Below are 19,838 nucleotides of genomic sequence, written 5' to 3' on the forward strand. Positions count from 1 at the left end.
GGAGGATCAGATTAAAGTTCTGGAGGAGAATTTCACGAAGGTCAGCAAACACCCCGACGACGCCACGCTGATGCTGATCGCAGCGGAGTGCGGGCTCAGCGAAGAGGAGACGGCGGTGAGTCTAACGACAGATCGCGACGCGACGCGCCAGAACGCTCCGAAGACGCGTCACGTTGATTGGTCGACTCGGAGCGTTGACGTTTTGCCGCGTCTTTCTGATTGGCCGAACGCCAGCGCTCGCGTTTTGTTTAGTCGCTTTTAGTCTTTTTAATTCTTTTAAAATTCTTTCATCAGCCAGAATAGGTGCACATTATTCAGGGAAGCAGATTAAATTATATCACATATCATCATGAAAGCATGTAGACAGAAATGTCTTAATACAAACATATTTGTAATTAAAGTACTTTTTTGTTAATAATAATAATAATGATAATGTAAAACACACCTTTCAGACATGACTAGCTGTATGATAACGTTCCCTAAAATATGGCTAACAATAGTCTTAAAGCCTTATTTCAAAGTTATGAACAATCATTTTTATTTTATTTCTGAAGTAGCCTCTTCTTAAAACCTTATTAGTCTAGCACCAGTTAGTTTAGAGAACATTTAAAATAACATAAAACGTTGTTTCCGAAGTTATAAAACTAAGCCTTTCCTTAACATAGCCAATAAAAAAAAGCCAGCATTTAATGTTTTGATATTTTGAAAAATAATTTCTAAAAACAATAACATTATTAATGTGATATGTATTGCACTATGGCCTTTGCATCTCGTTGCAATGCAAATGTTTAAAACAAAATAATACCACGGTGAGTGTCAAAAATATGGTAATACCAGTCTACATTTTGTCAATCAACGTGGTAGGCTTTGACATATGGTTTGTGAGCCTTTATTGCATAACAGCCCGCCTGACTTTATTTGCTCGGGGGAAAGTTAACAGCAATAAATATTAAAGCAAATAATGATGCTCAAAGTGACTTAGCTCATACGGATCCAGTCCCTCTGGAGGTTAAACCTCTTAATTGCACAATGAAAGTGCATGGATCAACTCTTCTGGGGTGTCAACTTACAACTTTTCATTGAACACACCAGATCTTTACCCACTAAGCCGCATGACCCCTGATGCAAGCTTCCCTCGCGCATTGTCTTCATTCCTGTTTTGCTGTCACCAGCTCAAAATAACACGCCGACAGCGTTAAAAAACCAAAGGCTCGCGAATGGCCAATGGAGAGCCGACACTGACCTCAAACAGAGCGCCGGAGCACAATGGGCGACCCGGAGCGCCTCCGGACGCGCCTTCCCTCTTACGGATATGGGCGACATGTCCTAACGCATTGTGTCTGATTTCTAAACACGATCATTCAAACGAAAAACCCACAGAGGAGTCATGATGCAATGGGGCAGTCGGTAATGCGTCTGCTCACAGTGTTTAACGGCTACCTCGGAGCTCGTGAGCAACACCTCCAGCGCTGACGGTGCGAAGTTAGCCAGGACTTCACTGGAATCGCATTCCTTCTTGAGGCTGGTCTGTTTCTGTCACCGTGATCGTGAAAAACCAAGTGCATTTATGCAAAACGTGAACGCCTTTGTGATAAATCACCCTACACAATAGAACAGGCTTAGCAGTTCAGCGTTTCAGGGGTGTGTGAATGCCTACGTCGTGCTTAAATGTATTTAACGTATATAACGTTAAAGATTTGGGGGGGTTTGGAAAGAAGTTAATGCTTTTATTCGGAAAGCATGCATTGAGTTGATTAAAAGTGACAATGGAGGCATTTAGAACGTTACAAAAGCTTCCTGTTTCAAGCAAATGTTTTTTTTTATATATGCACAAAAAATATTAAGCAGCACAAAGAAATAGCTTATGGCCTGAATAGCTCCGTTTCAGTGCACTTATATGCATTTATGTTCAACGGGTATCTCTATAGGCTTAAAAAAAATCAAGAAAACCAGTTTTCATGTGGCTTTGGCAGATGTTTACTTCATTTTAATAATTGTTTCGGAAAACTGTGACTTTTTGTTGTTTATTTCGCATCTTAAACGCATCTCGAATTAAGGATACGATTCAGAAAACAAGACAAAAATGGGGAGGGTACTATTTTATAACGCTGCATGCAGCACTTAATGCGCCTCGTCCATGGCTTTCTTTCATAGGCAAATATGAAGCAGGGAAAATGGGTTTGAATAACGAACTCTGTCCTGACTCCGGGTGAAATGATCTCACCACTTTGCATTATTTTAATGCTAAGAAAACCTGAACGCAGAGGGTGCGGTGTGAGGAACAGGTGTGCGCCTCTCTCTCTGTAAACCGGTCGTGCCTGCTCGCCGTGTCTGCTAGTAAACACAGACTCTGTGTAGGGTTAGAGATGGGTGGATACTCCGATGTAAAGCGTTTGGCTCAGAGTTGGCCGCATTAAACTCGTGAGGCGAAGATGAGCGCCGCTGCCTAAACGAACTCAGCGTTTGATGTTGCTCTGCTGAAGAAGAATGGGGCGTTTGTGTTTCTTCGATGGACAAAATTACTATCCGAAATAGCTGACTGCGCCTATTAATCGCTTAAAATGTCTCATGTTTGGCTTTGTTTTCCTATTCCTGGCCTCTCTAGAGTCCTTCAGCAAGTGCGAAACCAATATGACTTTTATACAGTTCGGAATCAGATAAAAACGCAATCAGAAAAAAGCGGACGTATACGCTCACCCTACCAAAGAAGGGGGTTTTATGCAGAGCTTTTTATATGCTCTTGCGGTTTATGTAAAACACTGAGTTTTGCAAGCGTGTTGCAATGCTAGTGTTAAAGATCATTGTACCTCAGAGCTGTTGCGCAACCGTCTGTTTCTGCGGAAATCATCTAATTTAGGATGCTCTAAGATTAGCGCGTGCGCGTAAAAGTGACATATTTACTCAGTTTCATAAGTCAAACGTTTCACAACCCGCGCTGGAATGGACGGCCTCAGCTACATTTGCATGTATTTAAATAATCCATTCGTAATCGGACCGATGGCCTGAAAACACCTCAGTTCAGTTGAGATTTGAAATAATTTTGGACCTGTGGACCTGAAACATTATTTCAAAAATGCATTGTACTTCAAGCTTTCAGAATATCAGATCGAATAAAAATGTTTCCAACTGACAAAAATGGTATCATGCCTATTAAAAACATCGCAAACACCACTCCAGTGTTCTTGAGAAAAGCTCTGCTACAATTATGTGATCTCTCCTGATGTACAATTGTCTCTCTTTCTCTCTGTCCCGTAGAAGTGGTTCAGGATGCGAAACGCTCAGTGGAGGAAAGCAGAGGGTCTCCCTGCTGAACTGGGATCAGTGAAGGACTGATGGAAGATCTTCATCTACTTTGTTATGTTTTTCTCTCTATGCCTCGGTGACCGTCTCACTGTCTCTCTTTTCTTATTTGAGGATGTCTTCTTAAGTCTGAAGACCAATATGGGTCTTATTTTATTTTTTTAATTTTAAAGTTGTAATCTTTTGCAAAGTGTATGCTATATAGCCTATTTTTATTGCCTTAACTATTAAATATAAGCAAATAAACTAAATGCATTATATATATATAAATACATCTGTTTTTCAGGGTTTAATTTACAGCTTAGAAACATAGAAAAGCAATGAAAATTACGCTTATATATATATATATATATATATATATATATATATATATATATATATATATATATATATATATATATATATATATATGACCCCAAATAAATATCTCTTTATCATTTCAATTGTTTGTGCTCGACACTAATATGAGATTAAATGGAGGGCGAGTGAACATATCTTCAGCTTCTCGTTTTTTCTCCTCCAAAAACAGACCACAGTAATCTCACATTTGTCTTCAATAGAAGTGTAAAAGAAATCTTAATAATGTGTCGAACTCAAATATTAGTATGAAAATGGCACATTTCATTTACTGTATGACAATTTCGCTCTTTATTGGAATTATTAGAGAATTATGCCTAATATCTGAAATGAAGTTTCTTAATTTATGAAAGAGCTACAGCACATTTTCTCTGTTAACTTATTCTGAATGTATCTGAAATGTGTTAGGGAGAGCAAAAAAGCTTTTACAATGACATCCTGATGACAAGGGTGGTGAAAGAGTGAACAAAAAAAAAAGAGTTGTGTGAAAAACAGTGAAAGCAGAGAGAAGCCTCGGGCAGGTTTAAATGCTGATGGCAGCAATTCATAAAATATTAAAATCTTTAAACGCAGCAAAGTACGGACAGACGAAGCAACTTTTAAATGGTTGGCAGAGTGCAGTTGACTGCAGTAGACGTGTGTGTGTGTGTGTGTGTGTGTGTGTGTGTGTGTGTGTGAGCAGCGGGGTGTGATAAAAACATCCCACACCCTCAACGGAAAAACAAACAAGTTCATTTGACTGCAGCACAGACGCTAATCTGAACACAAACACGCTGCTGAACATTTCCTGGCATATCCTTAAATATATTAAAAAAATACAGTTAGAGGAATCTGATAAAAAACATTTAACTTTTAGGCATTGTAGAAATTTTGGTAAACGGAAATAAAAAAAATGCTATTCTGTATTCGAGAAAGGAAGTGCAATGCAATGAGCTACGTTGCAATTGGTTGATTGCACTAGTCTCCGCCCCCTGGTCTTTGTTTGAGGCACTACTTGGGCTCCCTTATTGGTAATACATATCTGGGTTGCAAACAACAAGGCAGAACCACAATATTTAGTTGTAATATTTTACTATATATGTTGTAATACCATTACTGTTTGATCACTGACGTTACTTACGCACGAGTGTTTCACCACTACATCCGTCTGAAGGGGATCTGACTCCTCCGTTTGATGAGTTAATACAGTGAGAGGAACTAGATCTGTTTACTGAATCTGAATAGCTGATGGAGAGCCGCGGCATTGTGTGTTACCACGACAACTCGACAGACTTGAGTGGAATCTGTCACCCACGGGTCAGAAAGAGAGTTAGAGGAGGATCATGGGAAAGACTTTGAGAAAGCAGCAGGAAAAGATAGAAAGAGAAGGAAAACCGGACTGATCTGGACCGAGTCCAGCTGGCTCCTGTAGTGACAGGGTCCGCACACATACAAAAAGAGAAGCTTTTCAGTTACTGACAACTCCGTTTTAATTATTCCATTAAAGATACACAAAAGGCATAATCTCTGATGAATTAAAATATTTCAATAGTAAGATTCTTAAGATGATTATAATGTTATATATATATGTGTGTTTTTTTTCAATTATATATATATATATATATATATATATATATATATATATATAAAATTCACATAATTCTAGTACAGAGTGTAATCTAGGTGAATGTGTAGAATAAAAGTCCAGGCATGAAAACTTACATCGATGTTCAAACCAGATGCTGATAATCATAGATACTCTTGCAGGGTTTTCTCACAGAAAACGGCGGCAAGACAGAAATCCAAAAAAAGAGACAATCTGGAAACACTATAGGCGTAAAACACAGTCCTTTTTGAGGAGCCAGGCGGGTTTGGCAGCAGGCTGAGAACGTAGTACTTAAATTTCAGTCAGAAGTAGTCCAGAGTCAAAATCTGAGAGCGTGATTAGAAAACCAGAGCCAAAGCAACGTGAGCTCAACCAATCAGCAGGCTCTTGATAGGAAAACGAAGGTGGTGAGAAAGTGACAAAATACAATAACTGCAGTTGATGAATGTGCTGGAAACCACAGCTTTGTGGTCTGTCTTGTTTTCTCAGGGCCGCCATGTTGGTTCTCTGGGTGGGATGTAGTCTTTAGAGAGCGCTTTAGGAGTGGATAAAGCTTGGATTCGGGCGCTCGCCGTGGCGATTCTTGCTCCTCTAGACACCTGTAATCAGATTTCACGACACACTACCAACAAAAACAACAGAAAGAGTGGCCGTCTTTTCTCTAAGGCCCGTCTACACTATGAAAGCAATTCGGTTGAATGTGTTTTCTCTGGTCAAAATCAAAATGTTTTAGACCCATTTTACCCCTGTATTTACGTTGTCATCTTGTGATTGGATTGACAGAGACTTTCTTAAAATGATTATTATTTATTTCTGTCATCAATTACTTATCCACTTGTCGTTACAAATCCCTAAGACCTTCCTTCACCTTCAGGACAAAAATATATCAGTATGCCACACTTGTGAGGTGGATGGATTATCTTGACAAAGGAAAAGTGCTAACTAATACAGATTTAGAGATATCTGAGAGAAATAGTGTGTACATAGAAAAAGCCAGCTCATGAAAAATAGGGGCAAAAACAGAAGTGTTGCGTTTATAAGTTTTTGTTTAATTTACAATTTCTACATGATTTTAACACCAAGTTAACCCTGGCTCACTCTAAAACCTGGATGAAATGAATCTAGGGACATCTTGGGGTTAACCCCTAGTTAGTGGACTTATCTCCGCTGTCAGTGTCATCGATTGGACAAATGTAGCACACGATCTGTTTAAGATTTCCTAAATTGACTTTTTGGGCCATAAATGTAAAAAAAACCCTCTACTTCCTTCAAACCACAAAACACATTTTCTGTCCCCGTTTAAATGTTTTCTTCTCAAAAACTGAAATGTTTATACAATGCACGGCTTACCGTGAATATCCAAAGCACGTTAATATGCGGCTGTCAGTTGCTAAGCGTCTAGCCATACCATTCTCTAATAAAGCCCTAAAAAGTCTACAAAAGCATTTATAATCCCGCGTTAAAAGAGGTGCTACACCTACCTCTAAATTCTAAAAACGACAAATGTGAAGTGTTCGTTGACGTTAAGCCCCGCCTCTTACCATTCGGATTGGACTCTCTGGTAGTCCAGGGTCGTAGAAGTGTCTGTTCTTTCTCAGTTTGGGCAGTGAGAGCTGCTCGAGTCTGGATGTCATCTTGGCTGATTGAGCCGCACATGAGATGAACGTCTGCACATTCTGCACACAGACACACAAAGCTGAAGTGAATGGGGGTTTGGATATGTCAAAGTCATCCTCCCGATGAATTAAGCAGCAGCGTGTTCGGACCTGTCTGTTGCTGGTGAAGTTGGGGTGGTTGGTTTTGGGGTTGGCCAGCTGGAGGAGTCGAGGGGAGACGACCACGTTCCTTAAACTGGGACTAGCGTGCCAGATCGGACAGTCATGATCGCACAACAACGAGTGAGGAGAACTAATGAGAAAGAAATGAATACTTTTATTTAGCAAGGATGCATTCAAATGTATCTGAAATGACAGTTTTGCAAAAAAAATTAAGCAACACGACACATCATACATTGATAATAATAACAAAAAATGATTTCAGAAAGACCCTGAAGACTCGGGTAACGATGCTGAAAATTCAGCTTTGCATCATAGGAATAAGTTACATTTTAAAATGTATTTAAATAGTATATAGTATAGTATTACAGGAGTTTTCATCTTGGCGAGTATGAGACTTCTTCCAAAAACATTTTTAATGGTTTCAGGCAAATTTGTTTCAAAATATGTCTATGCAGCCTTATAAAACCCAAGCAAATTACATAAAAGGCCTCATACATGGCTAAAATAAACTTTCTAAAAAAAATTAGTTTTATATTTTTGTTAATTTCACGTTTTAGGTAACAATAACTGTTTTTTTTTCTAATATGGCATATTATCTATATACCAAAATCTGCTGCTTTTGGTTTGCTAAAAATGTCTTTGGTTTGATAAAAAAGCTCTCTTCCAGCTCGCAGCAAACGTTCTCACGATGTTATGCGAAAAAAATCTGCAGGTTACAAAAAAAATTGTTCAGCTGAGTCCAGAAATCAATATAATGGCCTGCATGCAGACAGTTTATTTACCGCAGGATTCTCGCAAAACATAAGCGGCATGAAGTCTTCACAAACGAAATTACACGACAACAAAACTGACTGTAGAACAGCTTGCAGATGAAACTGAGCCCTGAGATTGTGATTTAAGATTTAAAAAGACTTCTGTGGTCAAACACAAGACTTGCCAGAGGTTACGCACCAGACAGTGGTCTATTGTCTGACAGCATCTTCTCTCTTTCTCACACACACACACACACACACACACACACACACACACACACACACACACACACACACACACACACACACACACATAGAGCGCTACTGAAAAAACAGATGTTGAATTTTGGCTTCCTCCTCAGCAGGAGCTAATTTTAGTTCTGGAAAGATCTGTGTGCAGGTTAAAGTTTGACCTCTTACTTCACTTCCTGGGCGCTTCTTCCTCGGGTTTTGGGAGTCGCCAGACGGACAACGTTCTCGTACTGCGCCGCGTGAGAGGAAGGGCGGGAGATCTTCATCCTTCTCTCTTCCTCCTCCTCTTCCTCTTTCCTGCAGGAAGATTGCAGAAGGAACGTCTGACATCCGAGAGAAAATCCGCCTTTTCAAACGAGACAATGGGACGAGTGTTACAGGATGCTCGCTAGGAACGAGTGAGACCAGGATTCGGAGATTGTTTATGCTAATCACACCCATATTTCTCAGCATGGGCTTTTATAAGAGACATTTTTATGCTCTCTAGTGGTGAACGAGGCTGGAAACACTCTTGCCAGCTGGACTCAGAAAACCAAATTCATTTCATCCGTTATTTAATAAAATCTCTGGCTTTAAACACAACCTGCTCTTTCAGAGGACTTGGGCATCTTTAACCGGAAAAGGGGCAGTTGGGCAGAGAATGTGAGAATTTTAATGCACTTTTTAATATGAATGAGAAATACAGCAGAATAACTTTTTTTGATAGCATATTCGATCAAAAATGCTTGCATGTTTCCAAAGCATCCCTTAAACGAACAGCAGGAATTGTGGGTTGTTTTCCACGAAGAGTTACAAGCCCAACTAATAGTCGTAACAAGCTTGATTCTGAATGCTGACCTCAACTCATTCATTATTAACCTAAACGTTCCTTCCGTTTAAGCTGAAACCGCTAAACCTGAGCTCACACGACTGTCTTCATATACAGAGCCATTCAAAAAAAACCTGGGATTGGTAAGATTATGTAATGTTTTTGAAATAAGTCTCTTATGTTTACCAAGGTTGCACTTATTTGATAAAAATACAGATACATGAAAACTGTAATATTGTGAAGAGTGCTACAAAATGATTAATCACATCCAAAATATGTTTTTGTTTATTTTGTTTATTTTGTTATAATGTGTGTGTACTGTGTATATTTATGTCCCAGTCACAAAAACATTTTATTGTGTGATATATTGCCCCAGAAATAATTGCAATAAGCAATATTATTGTTGTTTTAAAGACCATTTTATGTTACTGAACATATAATCATAATGTAACAGCAAAATAATGCAAGGCCTACAAACGTCCAAATGACAACAAACGTAATTTTTAAGAATATTTACATAATGGAAATTTAACACGTCTTGAGATTTTGAGATCAGTTTATTTAGCTTGTATTTAACACACACATATGTGTGTGTGTGTGTGTGTGTATTCATTTGTTCATCAGGGTAAGTAAATGACGTGACCGTGTGAATGTATAATTTTAAGGTACAATTAAATAAAAAGCAATATATGCAGGAGTTTATGCATTTAACACTGGTGTGTAATGTTGAATTCAAAACAATGCTGAATGGCGTGTTGTTTAGATACCTGTGGAGTTGGAGTAATTTCCTACATTAACACAAATGTTAGAACAGTACTGTACCTACAGGTCTACATAAGAACAGAATAAAATGGAAGTTTTAAGACATTTGTTGATGTGCTGTTTCTCACTACCTGAGCTGGATCTGGAGGCAGAAGTCTTTCTTAGGCTGGGCCAGAGCCTTTATTCTGGGGCTGGGGACGGCTGTCAGTGCTGAAAAGGGACAGAGGTCGTATCGATTCCTGGTTTCCCCATGTCAGTATCCTACACAACAAGCTTTAGGTATAGCCGTACACACGACTGATAATACAGTTTTGGATTATAATCAAGTTAAAATACAAAAACTTGTACCAAGGTGTTGTGGCCCAAACCGTCTTGGAGTTCTTTGGTTGAGCTAGAAATGAAATCCTACACGCAAACATGTCATCAGTTTCTTAAAAATACAAACGAAAAGGAAATGCAATAAAAGTATTTTTTTTTTTTTTATACACACCTATCCAAATGGGGTGACTTTAATTCAGGCTCTTTCAGGAATAGAAAACAAACAAAAACTAATATAAATCTGTTTTTCAAAGAAAATAGCACACTACTATATTTAGGCTTTTAAATGCATACTTTACCCGAGTCCATTCTGTCCAGGTGCAGATCCAAAGGAATCCTGGGAAACTAAAGGCTTACTGAATGTCACAATAGAGACCGCCTGTTGCTAAGGAAGCTGTTGCCGTGACAACCAAAGTCACATGGTCCTGCTGTCATCAAAGAAGAGCTAACTAACAGACCGTGACATCATAGCCGAACAAGAAGTAACATTTCAGCGATTCTTAAGATTCTAAAAATGATGTCATTGATGCTAAAAAGTAACATCACGGATTTTGTGTTGCAAAAACGACAAACACATCGAGTCGTTTCCATTCATATTTAATGGTTATCAAAAGACCGTCACCAATTTGATCAAATCTTCATTATTTGACATCTGGCATTAAAAAGATGTTTAAAGACAGAAACGTTAAGTTACAAAATGAATATACAGATATAATATTTAGTTTAGAGGCTATTCTTACTGACAAGTTGGATTATAAACCAGTTAAGGTATCATCTAGCAAAAACAACACAAACACACGCGCTTCCGTATCGGTTTACTCATTCAAACATCCCACGATCCACAATTACAACAGCAGCAGCACTACAACGTGATTATCTTTGGCATCTTTTTCAAAATGCTCCGTTTTCATCCTCTAAGCGATGACGACGCTTCAGTGTCACTAGTTTCTCTTCGCTATAAAAACAGGACGGATTTGTTGTCGTTTGGTTTGAAGACTCTTTGGTGACCGTAAAGCCCTAAATAATTGTGACCGGAGGAAACAATTTTAAGACACACAGTAGGCGGTCAAGCGTCCGACATCATCTCTATGATGAGGTCACGAGCGCCTTGCGCCGGCGTTGGCCTCAGACTTTCCCTTCTTCACCCGAGTACCGATCACACTGAGCGGTGCCCGTCGCCAACATTACCCAAATCCAGCGCTCGTAAAGATCTGTGATCCCACGGGCCCCGGGACGTCCTGCAGGAGAGAGAGAGAGAGAGAAGAGACCCAATACAAAAACATATTAGTTCAAAATGACCAGGAACAGGGGTTGCGCGATATGTAGCGTCTATTATAATATTTTAAATGACTGTTTTAACAATGTAGAAGCCGAGTATGTCATTCACTCAGAATGATTTTGAAATTCAATACACGGTGGCAAAACGTCTTATTTCACGAAAGATCCCGCAAATATAACCGGGGACTATTCCTGGGCCAATTCGATCTCATGTTGTGTTCGGCGCGTCGCCAGGAAAAGCCTCAGCGCTGTAATCTGACGTCGGGGCGCCCAGATGGTCCTGACACGCGCTCCACGAGCCGGATCGTGCTGAGAGAGGATCAGCGGGCGCTCTCACCTGCTTGTTGGCGAGCAGCACTAGAGGCAGGCAGGGTCAGCCGACAGGAGCTGGTGCAGGAGACGTTTAGCCAGAGGGAAGCGCTTCGGGGTCAGACGAGTCCACCACGAACACCAGCAGCGCGCGCTTTACACAGATAATTCCTCCAGTAATCACGCAGCTTCTCCGTACCGCCAACTGCATGACAGAGGAAGCACAAAAGACACAATTTTAGCATTACACTGTCACCCCGTCTGCTTCAAGTGAGTTGCTTTCATCAGACAAAACCTCAACTTTAATATTTACCGTTAACAGTAAACATTAAGTGAAACGCAATGAAATGGAAACTTGTTTCTTTTATAATATATAAATAATTGCGACATTTGAAATCAACCTTATATCTATAATGCACTTTTTCTTCAGAATTCAATGTCAAAAAGGAAATGCATGTCTTACAATTTGGACTCTGTTGTTCAGAATTTAGATTTTGTTTTAGTTCTACATTCACGCAGAGTTTTCATCTCACAATTTAGAGTTTTTTTCCTTGCAATTCTGCTTTTTGTAACCATCACAAAATTAAGTTTTGAATTAAAATTGCAATTGTCTTATAATTCAGAATTTTATTTTTTTAAAATTCAAAAAGTCAGATTTTAAAGATAGAAATTCACGATTACCTTTTTATTTCAATTTATTATCTTTTATTTATTTTTCCGCTGTGGAGGAAACAGGCTTCCATTAAGTACCAATATAAATATCAATCTAATTTTAAAAATCTATAACTTGATGAAGAGTTTTTTCTTTAGCGCAAATAAAAACTACAAACTTTAAAAATAAAATCTCACGTTAAATGCTTTATTCATATCAAACAAAGACTGTAATAGCATATCAATGAAACTGAAACAACAATCATATTTTATTTAATCAGCGTATGCATTCCCTTTGGATTCAAACCTACTGTATGACCTGGAGTTGATCTACAGTAAGCACAGTATGTGTGTAAATGAGCTGTATTTACTCTCCAAGAACTCGATCTGAAGCTCTTCTCTGTTGATGGAGACGGCGTTGAAGCCCTGAGTGGGGGACACGTCTTGTTCCAGGCTGCCCGTGGCAAAACAGTGCAGTAAGCTGGTCTTTCCTGCCCCGTCCAGACCCAAAACCAGCACCTGAGTACCTCCTGTCCTGGGCTGCACAGCACAGAGAACAAAAATGGCATTGCTTTAGTGAAATTGTAGCTTGATGGGAAAGTAAAGCTGCTTCATGCGTAATACTGACACACAGAACAGAAACAGATTAAACTACAGGACGTCCCACAATAAACCAATTCAATGATTAAGGTAATATATATATATATATATATATATATATATATATATATATATATATATATATATATATAATAAACATTTAGTAAGACATGAATCAATATTGCATGACATTTCTGTTATTGTGCATTTAAAGCAAAGCGTTATAAATGATGTTAATAAATTTAAAAACAATATTAATAAGCGTAATACAATAATAATATTAAGTTTAACTATTTACATATATCCTAATCAAGTATTGTTTATTATTGCATTAAATTATTATTACAAATTTTTTTAGGAATATATACAGTACATATATTAGTACATAAATTGCTATACAATCAGTAGATATTAGATATTACTCCAATGAAAAAAAACATGAATATTTCTAAAAACAAAGTTGCATAATATTAAATGGGACTATCTGCGTATACTTTTAAGCATTTTATATTTTGGTGTTTATTAATGATATTAAAATTTTTAATGGCTGATTATCACTATTTAAAAGGATACAGATGCACGATCTATTAAACGCCTGTTAAGTATTAAAATAACATTTAATAATGACATTTCAAATCACATGCAACTCTAAACTGAAATTATTATAATTTCTGACAGAATTTATCGCTTTGAGGCCTCGAGCGCAACCAAAACACTGGAAGCAAAGAATATCTAAGAGGATAAAATTGGGCCAAACTCCACAAACCTCGGATATTATGGGCGTTTTTAGTGCAGTTTCGGTCTTGGTCGCTTTATGCACGTGCTCTTTCCCGCTGCCGTCCTCATTCAGCTCCTCTTTGACAGTTTTCTCGGGTTTTGTGTTTTGCTCATCAGATAGCACACGGCGCACGCGACCCCTCCCGTGAGCGCGAGCGCGGCGCCCACCAACCCGATCTCGCGCGCACCGGGCATGTCTACGCACAATTCGTCACTCCAAATCAAATCAAGTTAAAACGTAAAACAAACGCGATACTTTTTTTACATACACCCGGACATGATGCGCCACGCGCGGGCCTCGGCGCCGAGCCACAAGTGGATTAGAAACTCTAGAGGTCGGTATTTCCGGTGAGTGGAAATAACGCGAGCGAAAAACAGAATTACTTGTGAAGAATTACAAAAGCGCTAAATGTGTTTTTTCCCTCGTCTTCCCACCGAAACGGAAAAGGTGTCATCCGAGCTTTCGCGTTTCCTGAGATCAACAACGAAAGCGGCGGGTCTCGTGAGATGTGAGGTAATCACGACAGCTCGCGAGAGATTGTGCTCTTCTGGTTAAACCAGCGGAGTCGAAGCTCAAATAATCTCCTGAGATAAACTAATCTCAACCTGCCGCCCAGAGCCGGTCTGTTTAATTTAAAGTCGCACGCTCGTCCGTGTTTGGCTCGAGCGAGTAATGCGCCACACTTCCAGCAGATGGCGCTCGAAACACAGCGCCGCCTGCTGGAGAAATACATCACCTGCTAAATATGATTTAAACTTCGATAAAATGCAAGCATACTAAAAACAACACAGCATTGATGTTTTGGTTGTCCGGATGGGGCAACATCGGGCTGAGATACTATTTAAAAATCTGTGAGGAAATATTGAAAAATGCCTTTTAGCTGTCCATATGTAGTTCTTAGCAATGCATTTTACCAATCATAAATTAAGTTTTGATACATTTATAGCAGAAAAAAATATATATATCGCCATGAAACGTGATTTTTACTTAATATCCTAAGGATTTTTGGTGTAAGACAAAATTCAATAATTCTGACCCATTCAGTAATATAGTGTTGACGTCTAAACATTGAATAATTGTTCAGAATTCTTGTTTTATTGACTCTGAAGAGTTTTATAGAAGAAATTGTGGACTGCTCTTTTTATCACTTCAAACCTGTCGCCAGCCAGAAGTAAACGGAACAACATTTGATATACATCCAGCTAATTATATATGAACAAACTCTATATAGATAAGAATAAAACCAAAGTCTGCTTAATGCAAATGCTACTAAAGGTAAAGAGGTTTGACCTTAAGGAGGCAAATTAGTTAAGTCTCTAAATTGGCCGGTGCATTAAAAAAAAAAGAACAGCGTTTTTAATGCTTGAACGGTTATATTTACTGCATAGTTATGACAACAGATCTTAAGGAGTTTATATACATGCAAAGCAGCAAGACCTATAGAGTTCATTGCTTTTCCAGAAATCTCTTTATTAAGACATAACACTGGAGACCTGTGTCCAAAGAGCGTTCAAATTATAATCAGGGTTGAGCACTGGATTTGAAAAATAAATACCTCTGCTTTGCATAAACGGCCTCTATCGTGATGCAAGGTTGCTTTATTAAGCGTTCACGTACCAAGCAGCGACAAAAGATCAACAGAGATCCCCCAGGTCCAGAACACACAGGTGGTGGGGGAAATATTTTAAAATAAAATTAAAAACAAAAGAAGAAATGCCCCAGACTCTTTAACATCGATATTAATGCGTGTACACAGTGGGTTGGATGGTTAAAAAAACAACAACAAAAAAACGTTTTGACGACACGCGCCGCTCGACTCGAAAATCAAATTCCTTTTCCTCAACCTTCAGAATCAAAGACTAAAACGTTGTAATTCGTCCTCCAGGCCACTGGAGCAGGTGGCGTCTTCATGATTGCAGCATGGGTTTGTCAGGACCAGAGCGTGGTCTCCGTCTACCACCCTCCCTTCCCTCCTTCTTCTTCTTCTGCGGGACCTTCTTGCGAAGGAGCTGCTCCCGGGGCCGGGGTTTCTGTTGTCTCGGGGAAGCGCGTTGGCCGCAGTGGGGCGTTCCTGTTCCTGAGCCAGGTCGAGGAGGTGGGGCGGGCTGCTGGGCGCTTTACTGGCGTCGCTGAAGAATTCAAAGCGAAAACATTAATATTTTAACCTCTTTTTAAATGTTCAAATCCTTTTTGGCGCAAGAATACTGGGCTAAATGCTGTAAGGGTTAGGGTTCATCATTCTTGTTCTTGTTACTGGCGTGCTTTATTATTATAAATGCTGAATATTAAAAAAATATATATTGTTAAGAAATAATTAGTTTATTTTCTGTGCAAAGTATAATATTATTATCTTAAATTCTTACAAATATACTAACAGTAAATTATGCATAAGTACATAACACCTTTAAACAAACCAGAGAGATTATATATAGATTTATTTTTAGTTTATTTTTTAAAGACCTCTGTAAAGCTATTTTAAACTATTATTTTAATTTAAAATATTGATTAAAAACAATAATATGATATTGATGATACTGAAACAACACTGGCATGTAGTATGGGCATTTTCCAAAAATATTGCATTTGAATATTTGGGTTTATTTATTAAAAATATATAATATATGTGTGTGTGTGTGTATATGTATATTATATATATATATGCATGCGCATGTATAATACAACAGTAGTCTTTCCTCAGCCCACTGTGTTATGTTATTTCATATTGTGGTGCAAATTTTTCACGATAAATAATTTTCACTAATTAATTTGATCAGAAGTAATTCCATTCAGTGAGTTCATTTTGATTAAATCAATCAAACACGCTCATGAAGCGCCACCCAGTGCATGTAGTTAGACCTGCTTAGGATTTATCATGGACTCCCTTCATTTATGGCCAGCACTTGAACATAGCGTTTTTATTGTTCAATTAAGAACTCTAGTAGTATATGCTGCAGATAAAGCAGTACGGCACACTTACAGCTCTGCTGACGCTCCTGGCGTAGCTCCTGTGTGCCGCGGCCGACCTGCTCCTTCTTCTTGCCCTTTTTCTTGCTCTCAGTAGTAGGACCGCTGCGCGCTCGGCAGCCAGCGCTTGGGGTCAGGGGTCGATTTGGGGTCGTAGTTTTAGGAAGCTTACCTAAGCACAAAATATGAACAACTTTGTTTTCAGATGCTGGCGCTGATAAAATGCTACGAGATCAGCAACAAACATACCTTTCTTTCTTTTTCTTCTTTTAGCATCTGCGAACTGAAATAAAAAAGAATGCGTTTAATGAACAAAGAGCAATAGAACTGTAAATACAGGCTAGAAATGTCAAGTGTTTTTTTACCTTTATGTTATCCAAAACCAGTAGACATAAAATATTCACTTAAACCGCCTTGATTTTAATTGAATATTTTAATAATGAAATAAGTGTAATAAGTTTGAACAATTTCATTTTTTAATATTTAAAAACACATTAGGTTTTCTTGTGTTCAATACTGATGACAAAAACACTACTTATTTTAGACATTTTATATATAAATGTAATTAAATAGTTAATTTTATTTTGATAGTTTTAGGATTATTTTTAATGTTTTATTTTTATTTTAACTAATTTTATTAATTAATATATAAGTATACCAATTACAATTGTTTATTTAAAATGTTTTTTTTGTAATAATTACAGGCCTAATAACAATTTTATTTTTAAAGTGCATGTTAAAATATGAATATTTATGTCTTTAATAGCTTCAAAATCTTTTATGCAGAAATACTGATGAAAGCGTCAGAAACTTCTATAAGGCCATATCGGAAATTGTGCAAATCTTAACATAATCTTAACCTAACTCACACTGGGTTCTTAAAATGCAACCCTTGTTTGTAAAACCCTGAAAGTCACAAACATCAAAATGAAGGCGTGCGTTACCCTGTTCTTTAGGCTGGCTTTCGCCCACGACTTTGGCAGGTTTCTTCCTGATGTCACGCATTGGCTCGTCTTGAGTTCTCCAGTTCATCACGTCCACGCTGAAGGACATGGTGTCCGGGAAGGCAGATGCTTGCTCAGACTGAATAAAACCAAGCGCTCAGGAAAACACGAGAGTGCAGAACATACAGCATTTGAGCCCTTTTCCAAATACATTTATAGTCAGTCAGGAACCTGGAGAGAAGTAAAAGGAAACCTTCCTGCTGAGATTGAGTACAAAAGCGGCATGTTTGAGGATGCGCTTTGGCCTTGTCTTGATCCACGGCGAGTAGGCAGAGATGAGCTGGGCTGAAGCGTGTGGACGTCATTTGTATTTTTGTTTCCACAGCTGCTCCAGATCGCTGGTGGCCTCCTTCTTACGGCCGTATTTCAGCTTGTAGTTGGCAGCCTCCCGCACAGAGAGAGGTGGATGGCAGACCCGGCTGAGAGCAGGTGGAGTAAAATATAATTCACGTAGTTCTGAGATAAATGAAGTGTGGCTGAAGCACCATCGCTCTGGTTTACCTGCTCTGACTGATAGTACTGGATCGGCAGAGTGAAGGCGTCAATCGCTGTCGATGTCCTCTTCATGCGTGTACATCGTGACCAGAGCGGAAATCTATTCGATAAACAAACAGGATAACATTTAAAAATATACATTACATAGCCATGGACTGCTAAAACATCAAAATACTATCTCTTTTTTTGGTTATAATAAATATAGTACCTTGTAATGCAATTAACATTTGGTTCCTTGTAAGAAACAAAAAATCCTTCCACACTCAGATGTGAAACTTATTCCATTACATTTACTCAAAAACTATATTACTATATTTTAACATTATTATTATTAATAATAATAATAATAATAATAATAAATCATCTTTATATATACACATTTATATTTATGTATTTAACAAACTATATTCTTATATATTTAATTAAACCAGTTATATATACACATTTCTACAAATAAAACAGCTTAAATATTTTTTTCTGAATTTATAATTTGCCAAGTCTTTCACAAATTTTATACAATTTAGTACACACATTTATAACTTTGTAATTTTAACTAATATTTGCTTTATATTAAATACCTGATGTACGTAAGAACATAATTCATTTTTTGTTGTGTTTATATAAATATAAATGTGAGTTTGTTAAATCACCTTTAACAAATTCAACACTTTTGTAACTCTTTAACAAATCTAATTCAGATTCATCGTAATCATCTTAACTCACTAACTCCTTCAAAAAATAACCAAAAAAGCAGATGAAATCTCACCATTCCTGGTTTGTATTTAATCTCCCTATTGACTTCAGGATGTCTTGAGGCTTTGGTCACATGACCTGTTGGAGACATACACAGAGTTAGGTTTTCAAGTAAACATCCATCCTTGTACGTTCAGTCTCTGCTCTCTGTATGAAGAGCGTGTGTTTGGTTTGCACCCGCACTTTGGCGCCAGGTAGAGCTGTGCCATGGTGAGTTTGATTCCAGAAGCGCTTTCAGGGTGCTGGTCTGAAAACCGCTGCAGGAGAGACCGAACGATTACAGAGCGCCTACAGACAGCAGAAAAGAAAGAGGCCAGGAGGGCAAAAGTACACTGCAAGAGCTCTATGGCTTTGTTGTTATGCTTTCTCGGCACAGCTGGGCCACCTTGATCAGAACGTGGGGTCTGGGGTGACCTGGATTCTGGGCCTATAGGCTTGCCAACATTTTATTGCACTGATCAGCCTAAGAGAGGCGAAAAACAGAGAAGCTCAGAGGTCACATCTGGAAGAAAGCATATTGTGCAAAACTAACTGGGTGATCACCTGGTTAGTGTACATGGACAGCAGGGCTTTGTTGATTTCAATGGCCTGCAGCTGTATTTTTTGCTGGGTTTTAGCTCACAACCCTTCAGCACTGGTCTGTTTTACCTCTTCTTGAGCCTAATACGTTCTTAGTCCTGGGAAGAACATCGATAAAGACAACAGTTGGAAATAAGTCGAGGGTCTAACTTGGCCATTCAGCCGATATTAACGTGGAGTAACATTTAGAGGAGGGCTTTGTTCTATATTATTTACCCTGTTAATGGTGATGATAAGATATGAGTCACAGCCAGCAGATTCACATCTGACAGCCTTGAATACAAAAGACAAACACAAAAACCTCCAATGCGAAGAACCTTAATTAAGGAATATATAAAAATGCATTTTATTTCTAGTGGAAAATGCAATTCAAAGTAGCTGAAAGAAACGAGAATGAAGTTAGGAATACAATAAAATGACAGTGACTGCATAAAACCTAGGCTAAATAGATTTTTATATTAGTTTTAAATAGTAAGATTTTTCATGCTAGCTTTTAAGTTCTTTTTGGGATTTTA

The 19,838-nt window shown here is 38.3% G+C and overlaps 2 protein-coding genes, 2 long non-coding RNA genes and 1 pseudogene across 4 annotated transcripts in view; 1 reads left to right on the forward strand and 4 right to left on the reverse strand.

Moving 5' to 3' along the window:
• LOC122357187 overlaps positions 1–2,634 on the reverse strand; it is an 8,298-nt gene extending 5,664 nt beyond the window's left edge. Inside the window, exon 1 of the long non-coding RNA XR_006252434.1 lies at positions 1,244–2,634. This is a non-coding gene — a long non-coding RNA (uncharacterized LOC122357187). The remainder of the gene's footprint in view (positions 1–1,243) is intronic.
• Positions 1–3,572, forward strand: part of LOC122357186 (homeodomain-only protein) — a 3,845-nt gene extending 273 nt beyond the window's left edge. Inside the window, exons 1-2 of the mRNA XM_043256465.1 lie at positions 1–115; positions 3,256–3,572. The exon at positions 1–115 is cut by the window's left edge and continues 273 nt beyond it. Coding sequence (XP_043112400.1) covers positions 1–115; positions 3,256–3,333 — 193 coding nt within the window. The 3' untranslated portion in view covers positions 3,334–3,572. The remainder of the gene's footprint in view (positions 116–3,255) is intronic.
• Positions 3,573–5,242: 1,670 nt separating this feature from the next.
• LOC122357331 (testicular haploid expressed gene protein-like) lies at positions 5,243–9,801 on the reverse strand. Its single transcript, XM_043256683.1, has 5 exons — positions 9,726–9,801; positions 8,193–8,321; positions 7,009–7,150; positions 6,784–6,918; positions 5,243–5,841 (listed from the first exon to the last, which is right to left on the reverse strand). The coding sequence occupies exons 2-5, from the start codon at positions 8,288–8,290 to the stop codon at positions 5,728–5,730; spliced, it is 489 nt and encodes a 162-aa protein (XP_043112618.1). The 5' UTR covers positions 8,291–8,321; positions 9,726–9,801; the 3' UTR covers positions 5,243–5,727.
• Positions 9,802–9,823: 22 nt separating this feature from the next.
• Positions 9,824–10,278, reverse strand: LOC122357332. The gene is made up of 4 exons (XR_006252456.1): positions 10,212–10,278; positions 10,085–10,115; positions 9,943–9,999; positions 9,824–9,855 (listed from the first exon to the last, which is right to left on the reverse strand). It is a non-coding gene; the product is annotated as an uncharacterized LOC122357332 (long non-coding RNA).
• Positions 10,279–11,371: 1,093 nt separating this feature from the next.
• Positions 11,372–13,996, reverse strand: LOC122357255 (annotated as a pseudogene).
• Positions 13,997–19,838: the final 5,842 nt, after the last annotated feature.

The sequence above is a fragment of the Puntigrus tetrazona genome, chromosome 14 (assembly GCF_018831695.1).
Source record: "Puntigrus tetrazona isolate hp1 chromosome 14, ASM1883169v1, whole genome shotgun sequence".
Taxonomy (NCBI): Eukaryota; Metazoa; Chordata; class Actinopteri; order Cypriniformes; family Cyprinidae; genus Puntigrus; species Puntigrus tetrazona.

Bases quoted from the DNA above. Each gene is read 5' to 3' on its own strand.
- LOC122357331 (XM_043256683.1), bottom strand. From the start codon at position 8,290: ATGAAGATCTCCCGCCCTTCCTCTCACGCGGCGCAGTACGAGAACGTT. The intron at 7,151-8,192 runs GTAAGAGGTCAA...CTTTCTCATTAG, and splicing joins AGAAGCGCCCAGGAAGTGAA to TTCTCCTCACTCGTTGTTGT. The intron at 6,919-7,008 runs GTCCGAACACGC...GTCTGTGTGCAG, and splicing joins ACTTCACCAGCAACAGACAG to AATGTGCAGACGTTCATCTC.